This window comes from Ahaetulla prasina, chromosome 3, assembly GCF_028640845.1.
Source record: "Ahaetulla prasina isolate Xishuangbanna chromosome 3, ASM2864084v1, whole genome shotgun sequence".
In the NCBI taxonomy this organism is placed as follows: domain Eukaryota; kingdom Metazoa; phylum Chordata; class Lepidosauria; order Squamata; family Colubridae; genus Ahaetulla; species Ahaetulla prasina.
Window position 1 is genome coordinate 164,124,398 of NC_080541.1, and position 19,563 is coordinate 164,143,960.

General features: G+C 34.6%; 1 protein-coding gene across 7 annotated transcripts in view; it reads right to left on the reverse strand.

Moving 5' to 3' along the window:
* NFIA (nuclear factor I A) overlaps positions 1–19,563 on the reverse strand; it is a 336,917-nt gene that overhangs the window by 79,190 nt on the left and 238,164 nt on the right. For all 7 annotated transcript variants that reach the window (XM_058178422.1, XM_058178424.1, XM_058178427.1 and 4 more), the window contains 2 exons: positions 12,667–12,784; positions 6,186–6,313 (listed from right to left, as the gene is read on the reverse strand). In XM_058178422.1, the coding sequence (XP_058034405.1) occupies positions 6,186–6,313; positions 12,667–12,784 (246 nt within the window). The remainder of the gene's footprint in view (positions 1–6,185; positions 6,314–12,666; positions 12,785–19,563) is intronic.

A 19,563-nucleotide genomic window follows, 5' to 3' on the forward strand; every position in this document is an offset into this window, starting at 1 on the left:
TCTAGACCTGGTGACTGGCCCAGATTGGATCCTGCAACTTAGCACAGAGTTTTTGTGAACTAGTCTTAAGAGCCTCTGAAATTTACTTTATTCCAACAGAGGTTTCCTATTCCTATGGTAAGTGTATTTTAAACCAGTGTCAACCTCAAAAACTCTAAGATAAGTGGACCAACTTCCAGAATTCCTCAGCTAGGCACAGATAACTCATCTACAAGATGAAGGTTTGGGTGTAGGCTCTATAAGATGTTTGTGAATATGCCCCATGACAAAAAAAAGAAAAAAAGAAAGAAAGACTATAGATGTACCAGAAAAGAGAAGTTAACAGACAGTTACAAGGTATCAGATGGCAATAGCTGGAATTGTTGACGCAGTTTTAGCAACACAAATAACAGCTGGATTGACTGTTGAGTGTTTGCCTCCCTTTGTGTTCTGATTACAAGGGGAGGCAAACAAATATTCAACATATAACAAAATACTTACAAATAAAGGACATATTGTACAGAATCCATTAATTCTTCAGTGTGCTTTTAGCCAAAGGAAATTAAGTTGTGTAGCTTTTTTCTTCTTATTTTAATTGCTTAGGGAAATTCAGAAACACATAACAGTGAAAACAGAATTGATTTTTAAAAGAAGCTTAATTGGGAATTGTAAGAGTTATAATAACTTATTTATTTATTTGTTTGTTTGTTTATATTTAGAACAACAGATTTGGAAGGGATCTCGGCCGTCTTCTAGTCCAACCCCTTGCTTAGGCAGGAAACCCTACACCATCTCAGATAAATGATTATCTACTCTCTTCTTAAAAACCTCCAGTGTTGGAGCATTTACAACTTCTGGAGGCAAGTTGTTTCACTGATTAATTATTCTAACTGTCAGGAAATTTCTCCTTAGTTCTAAGTTACTTCTCTCCTTGATTAGTTTCCACCCATTGCTTCTATGGGTGGAAACTAATCAAGGAGAGAAGCAACTTAGAACTAAGGAGAAATTTCCTGACAGAACAATTAATCAGTGGAACAACTTGCCTCCAGAAGTTATAAATGCTCCAACTTTATTATTTGTCATGAACAATTTAAGGTAGTGAACATATCAAACACATTTTCCTCCTCCTTTTTTTCCACAACAACCCTCTGAGCTAAATTGGGCTGACTGAGAGTGACTAGTACAAGATCACCCAGTTAGCTTTCGTGACTAAGGCAGGCTAGAACTTACGTCTCCCGGTTTCTAGCCTCATGCTTTAACTAGATCAAACTATATAAAGAGGCCATTGTATCTCAATATACATATTTTAAATCTAGATTTAAATTCAAATGATCTCTCCCTTACTTTTAAAGCTAACATTTTGTAGCAATTGGGACTTTCTTAGCATTGCTGTAGCACCGAAGAATATGATTTTCATGATGATTTCCTGGAATTCAATGACATAACCATAAAATTAGCTAAAGAAGTGCATTAATCATATTTAAAGTGAAACCTACTTATTCCAATATGCCAAAATGTGCCATGTGATAAGGTCCAACTTTGGTAATTGTTTTCTGTTAAGATATTTCAGTTGGGAAATAAGAGAATTCCTCCCCAGTTGCCTTAAGAATTGCTTCTGTTTTGCTTTCTGTTCTACTCTGCGTTATCCTGCGTCATTCTTTATAAGGTCTAACAGTACTTATCTAATTTTTTACTGCTCCCTACCAGTAGTGGGTTTCAATTTTGGCTGCTACCGGTTCACTCATGGGCACGCGCAACTGGTAGCAACCCACCACTGCTCCCTTTTCATAGTCACCTGCACTTATGTAAAGAGAGTTAGTTTTCAGAAAGCTCATAACAGAAACTTATAAGCAGAAGATTCCTATTTTCCAAGAAAAAGTAATAAAGAAAATGGAAGGATCCCTAAGATTCACAGAACTTTATAAAATACATGTAAGATTAGCACAAAAGTTATTTCTATGTTTCAATATAGGATTTATCCAAAATTCACATGGCAGTCTCTTACATTCATCCGATATACAAGACCAAAACTTTATCTACCATGGGCATTTGTTACAAACTGCAATGAGAAAAAAGTTATGAACCATGCTCTACAACATGATAACACCAACTCTGGTTTTTGAACTTGCATTTTAACGTCAGACAATAGTACAGTAATAACCTGCTTTATTTTACCATTCATGGTTCATCACCTGCCTGTAACTCCCAATTCAAAAAATGCCTGAAAAATATGCAACCAGACAAGCCAACTAGATTGGATCTTCTGCAAAATTATCAAATAACAACTTGTTTTTGAGGGGCAATAGTTTTTAAAAATATAACTATTGCAGTATTTTAAAAATACTGTAGTACTGTAGTTCTCTGCCAAAACTATTTTGGGCACAGAAAAAAATGGCTACATTGATTAAGAAGGGCACAGCATCTTTAGTGGGTTAAAATATGCAATTCTGAGGGAAAAAAGAGAGAAAAAAGGTAAAAGACAACTTTTTATATTATTCAGCTTCACAGAGTGCATTTTGACTGTGGCAAATCAAAATAAAATGAATTTTGAAGCCAAGAACTTTTTAGGTGCATTCATAGCTACATAGCTGATTATACTATATTTTTAAATGAAATCACCTATAGCAGGGGTCTCCAACCTTGGTCCCTTTAAGACTTGTGGACTTCAACTTCCAGAGTCCCTCAGCCAGCAAAGCTGGCTGAGGAACTCTGGAAGTTGAAGTCCACAATGCTTACAGGGACCAAGGTTGGAGACCCCTGACCTATAGAATTGTAGTACAGTGCGAATCCATGCCGCATGACTTTCCAACCAAGTATCTGCATTATCTCCTCTTGCCTTCCTTCTTCGTTAGCAAAAATTTACGTGATGAAAGTGCTGAGGTAAAGTTAACGGTAAAGCAGATACCACAAGAGATATTTGAAAAGCAGAAATAATTTACTTCGTGTCTGCTTTGTTTTACTTTGCAGAGTCTTCCTGTGCGAAAGGAAATACATCTTTTCTGGCAGACTCCAGCCATTCCAGGCCTGAGAACTCCCCAAGCACACTGGAGTGCAGGTAAATGGATGTGAGTCTCCATGAGTATAATATGAGGAGTGAAGATTTAATGCGCTGTTTTGCTTGACTGAGCCACAAATCACAGAAACACAGAATTTAAAAGTCAGAAAGGAGTGGAGCTCCTCTAGTCCGACCCCCTGCTCAGTGCAAGAATCTTGCAATTAAGACAGTGTATTAGGAGACTGAATAAATTTAGAGTGACAACAGAGTTCCAGTGTTTAATATACTGTCTGCCTTGAAACTAAAAAAAGGAACAACACTCCCAAGAGATATCCTGTGTGGATATCCTTAAACTTGTCCATATTCTGATCTTTCTAAAGTTTATTCCAATACTTGCAACAATAAAGCATTAATTTAAACCCACTGTTCTCACACCGTTTGTATGTATGAAATGCTACATTATGATGTGCAACCAATCATGCAGTACTGATAAAATTTAACAACACCGTTATTAAGACAAAAGGCTTAAAAAAGACTTTCTCCCATTTTTTAACTGGAAGAAAAATATTGAAATATATTTCCCCACTAGGTGGAAAGCATACTCTGCCCAGAGATGAATGAAAATATGACTTTCTATTTTTTTTAAAAAATAGTACAACTTATCTGATGTCAGCACCACTATATTAAAACAACTAGCAAAGAAAAAAGTCAGAAAAGAAAAAATGTAAATATCTGATTTTTTTTTTAGCCAAGATGAGAATGGAATGAACATTCCAAATTACTCTGGTGAACATCATCTCAAAGCAATGATTCCGGATTTTAATTCTTTCCTACAATTCATCCTGTTTATTCCTCTTAGCGTTTTGTTCCTCCATTTTTTATTCAGTTTCCTCTAAATTTGTGCATTTTGTTTTCTGAGGTCTAATAATTTTACAGTTTTTCCTTTTCATTTTGCAGCACATGATACACATTAAGGACATCACTTCTCTCATTTTTACCAGTCCCTCCAGAAATTTATCAGCACTTGCCCCTAAAGTGAACTATAGTCCTCACTTAACGATCCTAATTGGGACTCAAATTTCCATCACAATTTCCAAGTGAAGTCATCATTAGCATTATGTGAATATACCTCTTAGCAATTGCAGTTCTGGTAATCCCAACTGCACTCATTAGACGAGGATTTCACTGCTTCTCCTGCAATGGCTATAAATTTGAGGACTGGGCCATAATAATCTTTCATTCAGTGCCATAATAATTTCAAATGGTTGCCAAATGAAAAGTCATTAAGCAAGATCTACCTATTTGCTTCTAACCCTTTTACTTTTTTCTGTTAGTAAACCCAGAGAAAATTCTATGTTATCTATTTCTCCTGATTTTGGAACACCACAGTTGGACTGAATTTGTGATGATCAAATAATATGATCCAGTTGCACTCATTCACCATTTCTAGGTTAAATCACAAACATAAATCCAGAACCAGTATCTGCCTTTCACTACTGTATGCAATAAAACAGGCAGAAAGCAAGGAACAGAATTTTCATACAAAAACCAAAGGTCCTATTTTTCCATAAAAGTTCTATTATATCAAGCAGCGATACTAAAATATCTTTTAGCAGCTGAAAATTATTACTTACTTATTATTACATTCTTTCAAAATACCTTAAAGCTATTTTGTTGACACCAAAGAATACAATCAGATATAGAAACCTAAAAATACATCAGAAAGGTGTGCAATTAGAAGACACATAAGCTACTTATACTGATATGGAAAGGCAGGGTTGCAGAAAACTTCACAAAGCCAGCTTAAAGCCAGTATTGTACAGGGAGAAATAATGTAATCATCAGAGAAATACTGACCATCAAAAATATTGGCCACTCCCAGATATGTCCCTTGTCTCTCATGCTTTCCAGTCATACAGTTATGAAACCAGCCCATATAGAGGACCCCAAAATAGTTTCTCTTGGGAGCAATTAAAGAAAAATAAGGCCTATTAAAAAAAATGTTTTATCTAAATTAAGTGTATCTTGTTCTCAACCGTCCCAATGTCAAAAGAGAACCCAGGCTTTTCTAGGATTTGTGGTTAGAAAATATTAAATCAGATGACATTAGAATCTTTCTGCAATGGTTTCCTATACTGAAAGTATGGAGGATAAGCTGAACTCCCAAGGAACCCAAAACAGCCTTAGTGCTACTTTGCAAGAAACTACACATAAAATAAATTGTACATCTATATCTCTCTCTCTGTGTTGTTTATTGACTGCATGGCTTCCATTTTTTTTCTGGGTGCAATTCAAGGTGATGATCATCTTTAAAGCCCTATGTGGCATGGAACCTGGTTATTTACAGCACCACCTTTTGCTAAGAATATCAGCCCATCTTACTAAATCAGATAGGGTGGGCATGCTCCAGGTCCTCTCTTTGAAATTTTATCATCTAGAAGGATCTCAGAAGTAAGCCTTTTCAGTCGCTACTTTATGAAACCGTCTCCTGCTGGCAATTCAACAATTTCCACCCTTGTAGCCCTTTGGAAGGCTGTTGAGACCTATCTTTTTACTTATGGGCTGGGATTGTACAGTTAGAAGGTATGGAAACTGGATACCTGAACCTTCTGTGAGACATCCCAATTATTGTCTTATTTATTGGTTTTATGGTTGTCTTAAGCTGCCCACAGCTACTTGATGGGTGGTGATATCTTTTAAATAAATAGATATGTAGTGACTTATACAAACATTAAATAAAAAGAGACTTGAAAATTACCTAATAAAGCCACAGTACAAACTTTCAAATTAACAAAAGCACTTCTTTTCCGACAATGCTATGGCAGAATAAAATCAATTTAAGTGAACAATTTGAAAGATTTTGTGTTTCTTTTCTTTTTTTAAGCAGAATGAAGCATCTGTCATTTGACAATAAAATACGGTTGCAGCGTACACTCCTTTTGGGGGCAAGCCAATCTAATTGAGAGTAATATTTTGGGATAAGAAAACCTTGACAACCATGGAAACCATTATTCAACACCACAAATGCTTGCCTAAAGAACAAAATGGATATTAACAAAGGATTTACAGCTGCAGATGTATTCAACTCCCCTAGCCTTTCAAATACCAATTCACACATTAATACTAGTTCTCATCAGAATCAGTAAATGGAGTTCAGGAATGCTAAAAACTCCCCTCCTCCTCCAAAGCCACCTGGGTGACTTTAATTTACCTGGCTCCACTTCATGCCATCCACTTGATTGACTCCCACTTCCTGGAGACCGCCCTTGGCTGGTATAGAATGGCTCTTCACCAGGACTGTCCATTTCATCCTCCACAGATTTGAGACGCTTTGTGGAACTAGAATCGAAGCATATATGCATTAATGCACAACCTGAAGGGAGATAAATAAAATATCAGATTATCTTGCAGGATTACATTCCAGCACAAATGGCTGGTTCTTATCTATAGGTGATGTAGCTACTGCACCTTCTTTTTCCCTGTTAACCTTCTGGATCTTTTAACCACCTTGCCATCATGCCCTACATTGGGAAATAAGGGTTTTGCTTTCCTTGAGCCTTTTCTTGGAGAAAATTGAAGTATGATGGTTAGAGACAGGCAGTTTCTCTGAAAAAGAAACAGATGGACTTGCATTTCCTTTCAGTTTGAGCAAACCGAAACCAATTTTTAAAAAGAGAAAGGGGAAAAATAAATAATAGGATGTGATTTCATGTAAAGGGTTCTATTTGTGTGAATGTTCCTTATGGCATAATATGAGTTTCAGTTACATCTGTAATGGGTGTTGGAGATTTAGATATACATCTTGTACATTTTAAGACTGAGTTAGATACACCACTATGTAGGGACATCATTGCTAGGAGCAATTCTTACGTGGAGAGTATCCATAAGGGGAATTGTCTGAAACCCCTTTTATTGCATTTCCAGATAATAAACGAAATTGTCTTAAAGCTTGCTGTGTGGTTTATTTCCCTACTTCTTAAGAAGCTATCCTTAGATATTGGTTGGATCATTCCAAACAGCAGGCTGCATTTATATGCCTCTCTGTTTGTTAAAGAAGAATCCAGAGGTTCAGGATAAGGTAGATTTGTTTTTTTAATAGATTCCTATGTGTTATATATTCCTTGAAGCAAATTAACATTTTATAGCTATATGGTACAATTAGTACCATGTACAGTTCTGACATGACAAAAGCAGCAATATTAAGACTTAGGAGATATTGCTCCTGACTATATTTGTTTATACAGTACAGGTAGTCCTTGTCTTACAGCCACAGTTGGGACCAGAATTTTGGTTGCTAAGCAGGTAATCACATTCTTAGTTTTTTCTATTCATGATCATTGAGCACTGGTTCAAACTTAATCTTGGTTTTGCTTCCTTACAACGTTTTTGCTTAAATTAATCCTCAAATGCTTACACTGGACCTCAGTTGCAGATTTCAGATGCAGTGGATTAAATCCAGTCATCATTTCACATGTTGCCTTAGACACTTGTAATATCCCATGTTCGCATGTAACATCCTATTTACCCTTGGATGAACATATGAATTTCAGAGTTACTCCTACTTCTGTATTAAACTGTTTAGACAAGGTTCACTTTATTTGTTATTTTTTTATTTTTAAACATTTGAGAATTTCCTTATGCATGTAGATAATTTTATCTTTGGTACAGTACTTGAAGTATAAGCTACAAAAAAAATATATGGTCAGCATACTGTCTGCATAGTTGACATATGACATTTTATATTTATTTTAATGTAGACATGTTCTTTACAAAGGAATGAATATAGTATGGATAATTATACCTAGGTAAGCAAAGTAAATATTTTAGGAAAAGGACAAAATATTGAGAGACCAAATCCATTAGGACCTAGAAATGAAGCAAAATTATTGTTAAGATAAAGAGCCAATGAAAGCAAATCTTGGTTTCTTTAGAGTTCAAATCCCAAATTTAGGTCTTGAAGCAAAAAACCCCCCAAACCCACCATTTTTAATTTGTACAGTTCAGAGAAGAAGGGCAGAAAGATGATTATTCCCTCCTTGACATTTACATTCCCCTCTTTCCATAACAATGTTACAGTATAATATAACCATCATAGTAGCTGACTTGAATTTTGACAAAATAATGTGAGGAATTGGAGAGCTAGGAATCCTTGGATTTCAGAACTAGAGTTAGAAGAACTTACTGAATGTATTTTCCATGACAAGGTCAGAAAATTTTGTCAGCTTTATGAACCTATTTCATATTTCTATATAAAAAATAAAACAGACCCTTCAGAGACTAAAATTTTGACTACTATGAGTCAAAAGAGTTTTCTGTAAAATCTCTATTAAAAGTAATAATCCACTGCCATTGTCCCATCGCTTCTAAGACTTTGCTGAGATAACCCATACTTCTTAAAATGTTGTTCTTTGAAATTTGAGGTGATTCTTTTCTTTGTAAACTTAAGGAGAGGAACAACTATGCCTTCTTCAATGTGTTCCCTGTTTCATAAGTCTTTCCTTTTACACAAAGGCAAGTATTTTACCATATTTACCACAAATATGGTAAATATAAATGGGCATATATAGTTGTATGACCTTAGCTGCTCTTTTATTTCATTTGATATCTTGAATGGCTAGTCATTTATTTTTAAAATAATTGTAACAAGAGTCCTGTCATAGCTGAGGAATGCTAAAAAAAACCCTCTGATCCCTAAATTTATGAGGAAATGCAAATGTCAACAACAGATTTTTCTTACCATACAATCATTGCCTCAATCATTTTGCTAGGCAACAATCCTAAAATGTACTTTGAAGTAAATTTACTGGAATCAATATAAATATGCTTCCAAGTGAATACATTTAGAAGTGAATAATTTAAGACTTTTTTGCCTTACAAAAGCAATATGGGGAAGCAGCAAAAAATACGTGCAGCTATTCATTACTGATGCTATTTTACTTAGCTTCTTATCTGTATCAGGTATTTGTAGAAGCAGATAAGAATGACAGCTGTGCTTTACTTTTAAGTATCATTGATATCATGTCTATTTTAACAATCTAGGAATAGAAGCAAACAGTCTGAGACTAGGCCTAATTAATGAGAATTATATACACAGTACTCGGGACTCTTATAAAAAAGTGAAACTCTAAAAATGGATGTACTGATTACTGATGCATATTAAGTTTTTTTCTTTTTCTTTTCCTTTGGTTGGGGAAAAGACCATGAATATAAATCGGCTATCACAAACTAATAGCCAGAGGTGATATATATAGGTAGTCCTTACGACCACAATTGAGCCCAAAATTGATGTTGCTAAGCAAGACTTGCTTGAGACTTGCCCCATTTTAAAAACTTCGTTGCCACAGTTGTTAGATGAACCACTGTAGTTGTTAAAGTAGAAACACGGTTATTAAGTGAATCTGGCTCCCTTATTGATTTTGCTTGTCAGAGTGTTGCAAAAAGTGATTACATGATCCTGGGATACTGCCACCGTCATAAATATGAGTTAGTTGCCCACTGTCTGAATTTTGATCATGTGACCACGGGGATGCTGCAATGGTCATAGGTGTGAAAAATGATCATAAGTCACTTTTTTCAGTGTTGTTGTAACTTTGAACTATCACTTAGTGAACTGTTGTAAGTCAAGGACTAGAATAGAATAGAATTTAGAATTATTATTATTTTTGGCCAAGTGTGATTGGACACACAAGGAATTTGTCTTGGTGCATATGCTCTCAATGTACATCAAAGAAAATATACATTCATCAAGAATCATAAGGTACAACACTTAATGATAGTCATACGCTACAAATAAGCAATGAAATCCTATTAGGAAACGGTCAATATAAATCCTAAGGATACAAGCAACAAAGTTACAGTCATACAGTCATAAGTGGAAGGAGATTGGTGATGGGAACAATGAGAAGATTAATAATAGTGCAGACTTAATAACTAGTTTGACAGTGTTGAGGGAATTATTTGTTTAGCAAAGTAATGAAGCTCGGGAAAAACTGTTCTTGTGTCTAGTTGTTCTGGTGTGCAGTGCTCTATAGTGTCGTTTTGGGGGTAGAAATTGAAACAGTTTATGTCCAGGATGTGAGGGGTCTGTAAATATTTTTACAGCTCTCTTTTTGACTCATGCAGTATACAGGTCCTCAATGGAAGGAAGGTTGGTACCAATTGTTTTTTCTGCAGTTCTAATTATTCTTTGAAGTCTGTGTCTGTTTTGTTGGGTTGCAGAACCAAACCAGATAGTTATAAAGGTGCATTTATAGTTAGAGACTACCTGTATTGTAGGTTTAACTATATTTTAAAATTCTTTATATAACAATATGTAGGACAACTTTACAATCATGTTACTTCCATAAGACGTTCTTCTTTTGCTGAACACATATAAAGGAACTCTATGTTAGTTATGAAGCAACCATATGCAGCAAAAGGAATTAAGATGATAGTTTTATTATTTATTGTTCTAACTTTTTATTTTTGAGCTGATTTTTAAACAACAGTTGTTCGACCATACATGATTTTTCTCAGCAAATGTTCTTAAAATAGCACAACCTTTTTATCTAGAATGTTCTTGCAACATTCTGCAAGCGTTTCTATTCTACTGTAGAATCTCTTTACAATATCACAATCCTAGCAATTTAAATGTTTCTTACACATATGGGGCAGAAATGTGAATAGAAAGCATTGTTTCTTGCTATATAAATGATCTGACAAATCTCTGACCTTGAGCATTCCCTTCCCAAGGTGTCTTTTTTTTATTACTGTTAAACATATAAGAAATGAAGATGTTACTTCTCTATTTCTCTTAACTTGCTGCAATGATTTGATTTCTTCTTTGCAATCTTGCAGTTTGCTGAATTAGGACATTATGGAGGGGAACAGAATCCTCGCACACTTATGAAAGTTAATAGAGAAAAGAGAAAAACCATGGCCTTTTTTTGTATCTTAATTTGGTAGTCTATATTTGTAACGGATTTTACAAGTTGTTCTAATATTTCAGATGTCTCAGGAACTGAAAACACTGCTGTCCCAAACAATGTTGTTAACTGTAAATATTGCATTTAGGTTAAATATGGTAGATGGTATTAGTATCTTATCACAGAGTATGTTCAAAATTCATAATCATCTATCATTTGGTCCATAGTCAATATCCCTGGCTTCCATTTAATTTTTCCATGTCACTATCTTTTTTCCAATTTTTAAAATTAAGTTTCCCCATAAAATCAACTCCTCATGAGAAAAAAAGGTAATTAAAAAAAATTGGTTGCCAATCATCTGAATTTTGATCATTGGTGCATTTGGAAGTTGCAACGATTCTGATGTGAGGACCGGTTATGTTACTTTTTTCAGTGCCGTTTTAACTTCAAACAGTTACTAAATGAATGGTTATAAGTTAAGGAGCACCTATATTATGATGTAACTCTTCAAAGTTCAAATAAAGATACTCTATTCATTTGTTAGGTTAATATCCAGCCCTTTATCCAGGAGTTCAGGGCAGTGTATATAGCACTCTCCTCCTATTTTCACATTTGTGAGGTATGTATGTATGTATGTATGTATTTATTTATTTATTTATTTATTTATTTAATTTAATTTTTATACCGCCCTTCTCCCGAAGGACTCAGGGCGGTTCACAGCCAAATAAAACAACGATAAATAAATACAGAATAAAATCAATAATTAAAAAACTTATTAAATATGGCCCCAAATTAAAATGCATTTAAAACAATAAAACCCACTTTAAAATTTAAAACCGAATAATTGAGCTAATCAAATATAATAATAAGTTGAGCTAATCAAATATAAATATCAATGAATTATTCTGCCTTTTTGAAACTATTCACACTAATAGACTGATACAGGCATATAGGTATAGATTTAAAATGGCATTTAAAAGTAAGTGAAACATTTCGATGTGCACAATTACTTTCTAATATACAAAATGGGAAGACCATTTGCAAGATTCCAGATATGTATCTGAAGTATTTAGACTGCTACCTGATGAATGAATATGACTGGAAAATTTCCATGCAGTTTGAAAAAAAGGAAACATCTCTTGACCATAATACCTTAATGTCTGTTCTATTCATCATTATAATCTGACAACATGTTCTAATTCTGTAACCTAATGAAAGAATATGCAAATTCTCCCTTGTTCCATTTTGTATACCTTATCTGAACAATTTTATATGCCAACCTATACCAACAGGTATGCTGGGCCAAGAGAGAGGGACCTTGTCTGTTTATAATAGATAAAAAGAATGATGTATCATAAGATGCTATTGCACAGACTGCTGGTTAAAAGTAACTGCAGTGTCATAGTTGTTGAGTTTCAGAGGAATGGTTATTGCTACTTATTTTTCTAAAGATGATTGTACATAACTTGCGACTTGAAACAATTGCCCCTAAATGCAACTAATTCATGGATTAGATGTGCAAAGAGCTTGAAATCTAACGGTGTAGAGGCCCTTTCGTGCCTTTATTTTTTGTGTAAAGCAACTTTGTTGCTTTACTTCAATAATTTTGTTATGCCAGCATAAACTTGAACCTTGTAGAAATAAAGTCATATCCACTGTTGGGATTTCTTTTGCGATAGGACTCTATACAACTGTAGGTAGCTTTCAATTTCTATCCATATTTGATTGCCCCAAACACTTATCATGTCACAACCTTTTAATTCAACAAACATACTATACAGAAATTACCTGGTAGAAGAGGTGCTTGGTAAAGATCTCCTCATTGCTCCTGGGCTCATACTGTAATACGAGGAACTTTCCAAATCTGAGAGTGAGAAATTAGGGCCTGTTCCTGCAGCTATTGGTGCTGGAAAAAAGAGGGGGGAAAAATCAGGAAGTCATGTGAAAAATTATTTATTTATTTATTTTATTTATTTATTTTATTTATTTATTTTGTCACACAGTATATATAAGCATAAGCATGAAATAATTATACAATATATAAGCATATATATGAGTACGAGTATATAATAACTATATTAATTGGATATAACAAATTATATCCAATAAGGAAACAATAGGACAGGAACGGTAGGTACGATTGTGCTCTTATGCACGCCCCTTACAGACCTCTTAGGAATGGGGTGAGGTCAATGGTAGATGGTTTTTGGTTGAAGCTTTGGGGATTTTGGGAAGAGACCAATCTCTTCATTTTCAATCTCCTTCATTTTGATGACTTGCCCCAGCGTAGAAATCAAAAGATATGAGATAGCTGGCACTATAGCATTAAAGCATTTTTCATTTAATCTTTTCTTTGCAAATATTTTTTTTCTAAAAGGAAAGTCTAACTTTTACTAATATATTGTGCTACTTCTGAAAAACTTTCCTCATGAGTGATACATTGGGTAACTTCATGAAAGTTTCAATCAATTCTCACTACTTATTGTTCTGTGAAATAGTTATGCTTGTAACTTGCTACAGTTTCTTTTGACTATCACATGCATGCAGTGATTTATTTATATATTAACAAAAATATTTCCAACTTTTTCCTCTGTAGAGTAAAAAAAGCCATGAATCTATTTCTGTCAATAATATAGATTTGATATTCACATATGATGTCACTGAAGGGCTTTCCAGTTAAGCATTACATTATCTGATACATATGCAGTTAACACAGTTTTTGATAAGAATCTAAGGCCCGCTCTTGCCTCTTATAAGTAAACTATTTTTTTCAAGAGTTAAGAGTTATTGTGTATATTTCAGTTGGATTTCAACTATTGCAAATAAGAACACTGCGCAAAATTGGTTATTCAGTCATAGGCACGTAATAATGCTTATTCACAAATTCATATTCATCACTCTGAATGTATATCACAGGTATTAAATCGCATACTATTCTTCATCAATGGATGCAAATAATGTTATACTTTCAATTATAATTATTGAAGGTTTTACAGCTACACATTCATTACTGAATGGAGGAGCTCATAGCTATATCCTCTTCTGAGCACCTAGTTCTGGGCACTACACACCATGGGCAGTCAAACCATCCATTGACATTACATAGAACAATTCTTCACAAAAATAGTAATATGCAAGTATCATTAAATTACAACAACCAATAACACTGCATATTTATTCATTTAATTCTTTTCAGTGCAGTGTTATATGTATTAAACAAAGGCCATTAAAATAAATGAAATATTTCATTTATACATTTCTATTACTCTAATGCAGGGATGTCCAACTCGCGTATTCATGGCGGCGTCACGTGATGTATCACAACTTTTTCCCCCTTTGCTAAACCGAGCATGGACGTGGCCAGCGTGTGATACATCCAGCCCACAGCCCACGAGTTTGACAGCCCTGCTTTAATGAATCCTGATATAGGAAAAACAAAGCTGTCTGCTCTACTGCAAGAACAACTGCAATTATCAATGCTGACTATGGAGTTTGCTCCAGATCTACTCCTGGTCCTGTAGCACCTGAAAAATGATGCACTATGCACCTAGCAATACTAAGTATAATTAATAGTTTAACATTTGACAAATAAGAAAATCACTGAGTAAAACCAATTGATGAGAACTAGATAACAGTAGCCACTATATTAAGATGAGTTTCTGCAACAATGGCTTTTACAGCTGAAATACAGAGATAATATGCATTATAATCCCTTCTCATTCTGGTGGAAGAAAATAAGAAATGAAACTGGCATGGCCTCAGCAGAGTGTCACAGGCTCAAACCCCCTTGAGAACTTGAAGAAAATAAGATTTTACTTAGGAAAACTGAGTGCTAAAGAGTAACTGCACAAAAAAAAAAATCAAACTTAGATACATAGATAACAATCAGATAATACAAAAATCTTTTAAGAAGTTCCCGCAGCATGCCCATTTTAATGTAACACCACACTATTTCATTGGACCGCAAAGGGCTTCTCAACAGCTAGCTGAGAGGTAAACACAACTCTTCTGATTCCGTTTGGTCTACCGAGATTCTCCACTGCAAGGATGACTGACTGTTTTGAACAATATGCCAGTTGTATTACACGAATGGCTATTTTATATGTGAAATTATGACTGAAACCTATATTGGTTCACACTGTCAGGAAGTTTCTCCTTAGTTTTAGGTTGTTTTTCTCATTGTTCAGTTTCCATCTATTGCTTCCTGTTTTGCCTTCTGGTGCTTTGGAAAATACATTGCCCCCCACCTTCTTTCTGGCAGCCCCTTAAAAGCCTGTTGCCTATCACACTCTTGGGCAAAGCATGTGAGCCATTTCCTCCTTGCAGTGGTCTATGAAAGTGCATCTACAGCAGGGGTCTCCAACCTTGGCCACTTTAAGGCTTGTGGACTTCCACTCCCAGAATTCCTCAGCCAGCAAAGCAAAGGGCCTCTGGTGGCTCAGACTGGTAAGACAGTCTGTTATTAACAGCAGCTGCTTGCAATTACTGCAGGTTCAAGTCCCACCAGGCCCAAGGTTGACTCAGCCTTCCATCCTTTATAAGGTAGGTAAAATGAGGACCCAGATTGTTGGGGGCAATAAGTTGACTTTGTATATAATATACAAATGGATGAAGACTATTGCTTGACATAGTGTAAGCCGCCCTGAGTCTTTGGAGAAGGGCGGGATATAAATGCAAAAAAAAAAAAGTGGCCAAGGTTGGAGACCCCTGATCTATGGTATGTAGATAATAAAGTTGAAAAAAGGTGAACAACATTTTTGCAGATACGTTGAGGCTGGGTGTGACAAGGAATGGCTGGGAGGGGAGGGGCCAGGCGAGGCACCCCTTGACATGAGTGACATTGAGTTGACCATGCCTACCCAGTCACATGATCATCAAGCCACACGCACTGTCACATGATTATCAAGCCACACCCATAAAATAAGCCACGCCCACGGAACTGGTAGTAAAAAAATTTAGAACCCACCCCTGCTTTCTACCCATGCCATGGAATGAAGTTGGGACTTTGGAAATGCAAAGGATGGTTCATGCTCTAAATTACAATACATGCAATAGTATATAAGTTCTGGCTATAGCATACAAAAACAGGTTGCACCAAGAATACAATCCTTATATTGTTCCCTTGATACTGTTGAATTCATGTGCTCTGATACAATGCATTTTAAGAGCACAGAAGAAGAAAAGAATGTTATTAAAATGGGAATTAGTCTGTTGTGATCTTTAAAAGAAATTAACTTAGAAAATTATTTACTACCTAATTACACTATGTTTCCTGTACAATTGGTGAATGAAGTTAAGAAAAAAGGGACATTATAAAATTAACTAATTTTATCAATTTGTGCTGTCTGGTAGAGTTTCCTGACATGGAGACAAGGGGCTGTAAAACTGATAAATTTGCATGGAAAAAGAAACCAGTGTAAGTAATTTGTGTAAAAGGTAACAGAGACATGGACTGCTATAATTCAGACACCCTGCAGATAGCAAACTGCTGCAGTAAGAACACTGATGGGTTAGAAAAATGACCACACTGCAGTCAGTCTGACTTAAATGGAAATCAATCATAAAGGTACACTCTGCAGTATCTACTTTATAGTTTTAGCAACTTCATGGCCAAACATCCTTGTGTTTTAAAAACCATTTCCTTGATAAATTTTTTCTCATGAAAGATCTGTAAAAGATCCGGCAGAAAGATTAATCATGAATTCTAAGGGTCAAATCATACTCTATTTTTTCTTTATCTTTTTTTCAATACAAGAGACAAACTTCAACAAGAAGAAATGATAACAATAATAAGAGGGGAAACCCCATCTTTTTAATAATGCTGATACAAACATATGTGTTTGTGCATATACTGATATATATACCGTGCTTACAACTCAAGGCTTCCATTTGGTAGATGGACAGCCAGATATAGTAAGTGTGCTGAAATAAATAAATTACAATTGTAAAGAAAATGAATTTTTTAAAAAAAATCAATATTAAATATTGAACTTATTGAATGATAAATATGATTAGGAAACATTTTGTTAATATAATTGTGAAAGTGAAAGTAAATGTAAATCAATAATTAGATGATTTCTTTAACATTCTTTGTTTCTATGCTAATTTTTCAATAGTGCATATTTAGATTTTTAAATTACATACAGTAGTATAGATGTTTTTACCATATTTTTCATAAAAAATAATCCCAGATGGGTTTCTAAAGCACTGTTCTAATGCTCCCCTCTCTCTTTAAATAGATATAATCTTATTTATATTCTCTTTATTTCTCCACAGAGCACTGAGGATGACTTATAGCAAGATAAAACAGAAATGACAAAATGTATGAATAAAAACAATGTAATTAAAATAAAGGCAAAATTAAAATGTATCTTATCATTAAACTAATTAAAAATATATATTTTAGTTTCCCAAAGATTTGCCAAGTTTTTTTTCTTGTACCAAAAGAGAAAAATGAATTAATTTATTTTGCTGCATACTATACAAACAATACATAGAAAGTAGTATTGATTGCCAACAGTTGTGAAGTAATTTTCTAAATTTCTTTGCCCAAATAAATAAATAATGAGCATTGCTGGTAGGGATGTTAATATGTAGGGATCTGCCTTCAGTTCCTTCAAAGCAGTCTAGGAAGTATTTGATTGCTATAGTAATTTTAGAAGGGTGAAGTACAGCTTTTCCTCAATTTACAACCAGACTTGAGCCCAAAATTTCTGTTGTTAAGTGAGACATTTGTTAAGTGAGGTTTGCTCCATTTTATGACCTTTCTTGGCATAGTTGTTAAGTGAATCACCACAGGTGATAAGTTAGTAACATGACTGTTAAGGGAATCTGCTTCCCCATTGGTTTTGCTTGTCAAAAGGCTGCAAAAGTTGATCACACGAGCTTGGGACACAGCAACGGTCAAAAGTATGAGTCAGTTGCCAAGCATCTAAATTTTGATTATGGGGATGCTACAAAAATCATAAATGTGAAAAATGGTCATAATTCACTTTTTTCAGTGTTGTCGTAACTTTGAATGGTCATTAACTGTCAGTTCACTAAATGAACTGTTATTAAGTCAAGGGTACCTGTACCATCTATTAAATGCCTTTTTCATAAATTCCTGATGACTTGAATGATGCAATGATGCAAAAGAAGGATTGGAGGAAATTTTGTTGTATTAAGAGCTGATTCGTTGAGTTCAGATTCCAAATCTTCCCATATGGAATATAATACCTTTGTGTGTATTACAAGTCCATATGCATCATTCTTCACATATTTTTATATAATTTTTATTTTATTAACCTAATTGATGAAATACAGTACAATTAAAAAGACCTTCAACTTACGTTTCAAAAAAAATCAGGTCCGAATCTATGAAAAATTCTATTGCAAAAGGTTTTGAAAAGACATAATAAAATCTCTGATACCAAACAGTCTTTTTTTATTTACATTTCTTCTGCTGGCTAGATGTACCAGTGCTCAGGTGACCAAGGAACAGAAGGGAAGAACAAGAAACTACATGTTGTTTCCATCTTTTCCTGATTGCTACTGAAATTTCAAATAAAGATTCAAATAGTACATAAAAGTGTATTGTATCATTTTTCATCCAAATTCCAAAACAAATCTACCAATAGATAGGCATCGAGAATAATTCAAAAATAATTGAAAATCAAAAGTCTATGGCTGGAGAAGGCTAACCTAAAAAGGTGGAGTTTGGTACACATAAATGGATCAGTCACACTGTCTGGTACGCAGCAGAAGAAAGATACCTGAATATTCCATTGTGGACAATGTCCCCACCTGCGATGCCAGAAAATATTTCAAAACCTACAGCATAGCCAGCAAGGCTCCTCTTGGAACATGTAAATAGATATTTGAAAGAATTATATTAAGACTGATGTTTTTTAAGGTTTCTCAATATTTGGAAAAGAAGTGTATGACCTAAAATGATAAGATCCAGTCCTAACCTGAATTTTATTGAACATTTTTGCACTCCTAATAATATGAATGATCTTATTGTATTTATTTACTTATTTACTTGAGTGATTTCTATGCCATCCAATTCTTACAAATGATGCAAAATAAAGTAGAAAGAAATTAATAATAATAACATACAAAACTTGACAAATCCATTTCTATTCTGAAAAAAAATTGTGTTGCCCAATCAGCAGAAAACGGATCCACAAATATTAAACTCTCCTGTCCATCATGACATTTGATCAGTTATGGCTTTTACGTAATACCTTTAAATCAGTGGTAAAATCCCATTTTTTTGGATTTACTACTGGTTCTGTGGGCGTGGCAAGTGAAGGATACTGCAAAATCCCCATTCCCTTCCCATTTCTGGATATTGAAAAATCTCCATTCCCACCCAACTCTGGAGCCAGCCAGAGGTTCTATTTGCTGGTTCCCTGAACTACTCAAAATTTTCACTGCTGGTTCTCCGAACTGCTCAAAATTTCTGCTACTGGTTCTCCAGAATCTGTCAGAACCTGCTGGATTTCACCCCTGCTTTAAATAAAATAAAATGTAGACTAGATTATCATTCTTAATTTAGTCAGTATGTTTAAAGCCCAACCAAAGCCTAATTTTAGTCCAAACATATTCATATTCTGTGCAACCTAGGTTCTCTTATCTAGATAATTCTAATCTAGACAGGTTCTGCAATCTAGATACTACCTTGCAAGCCAACAGATTGTT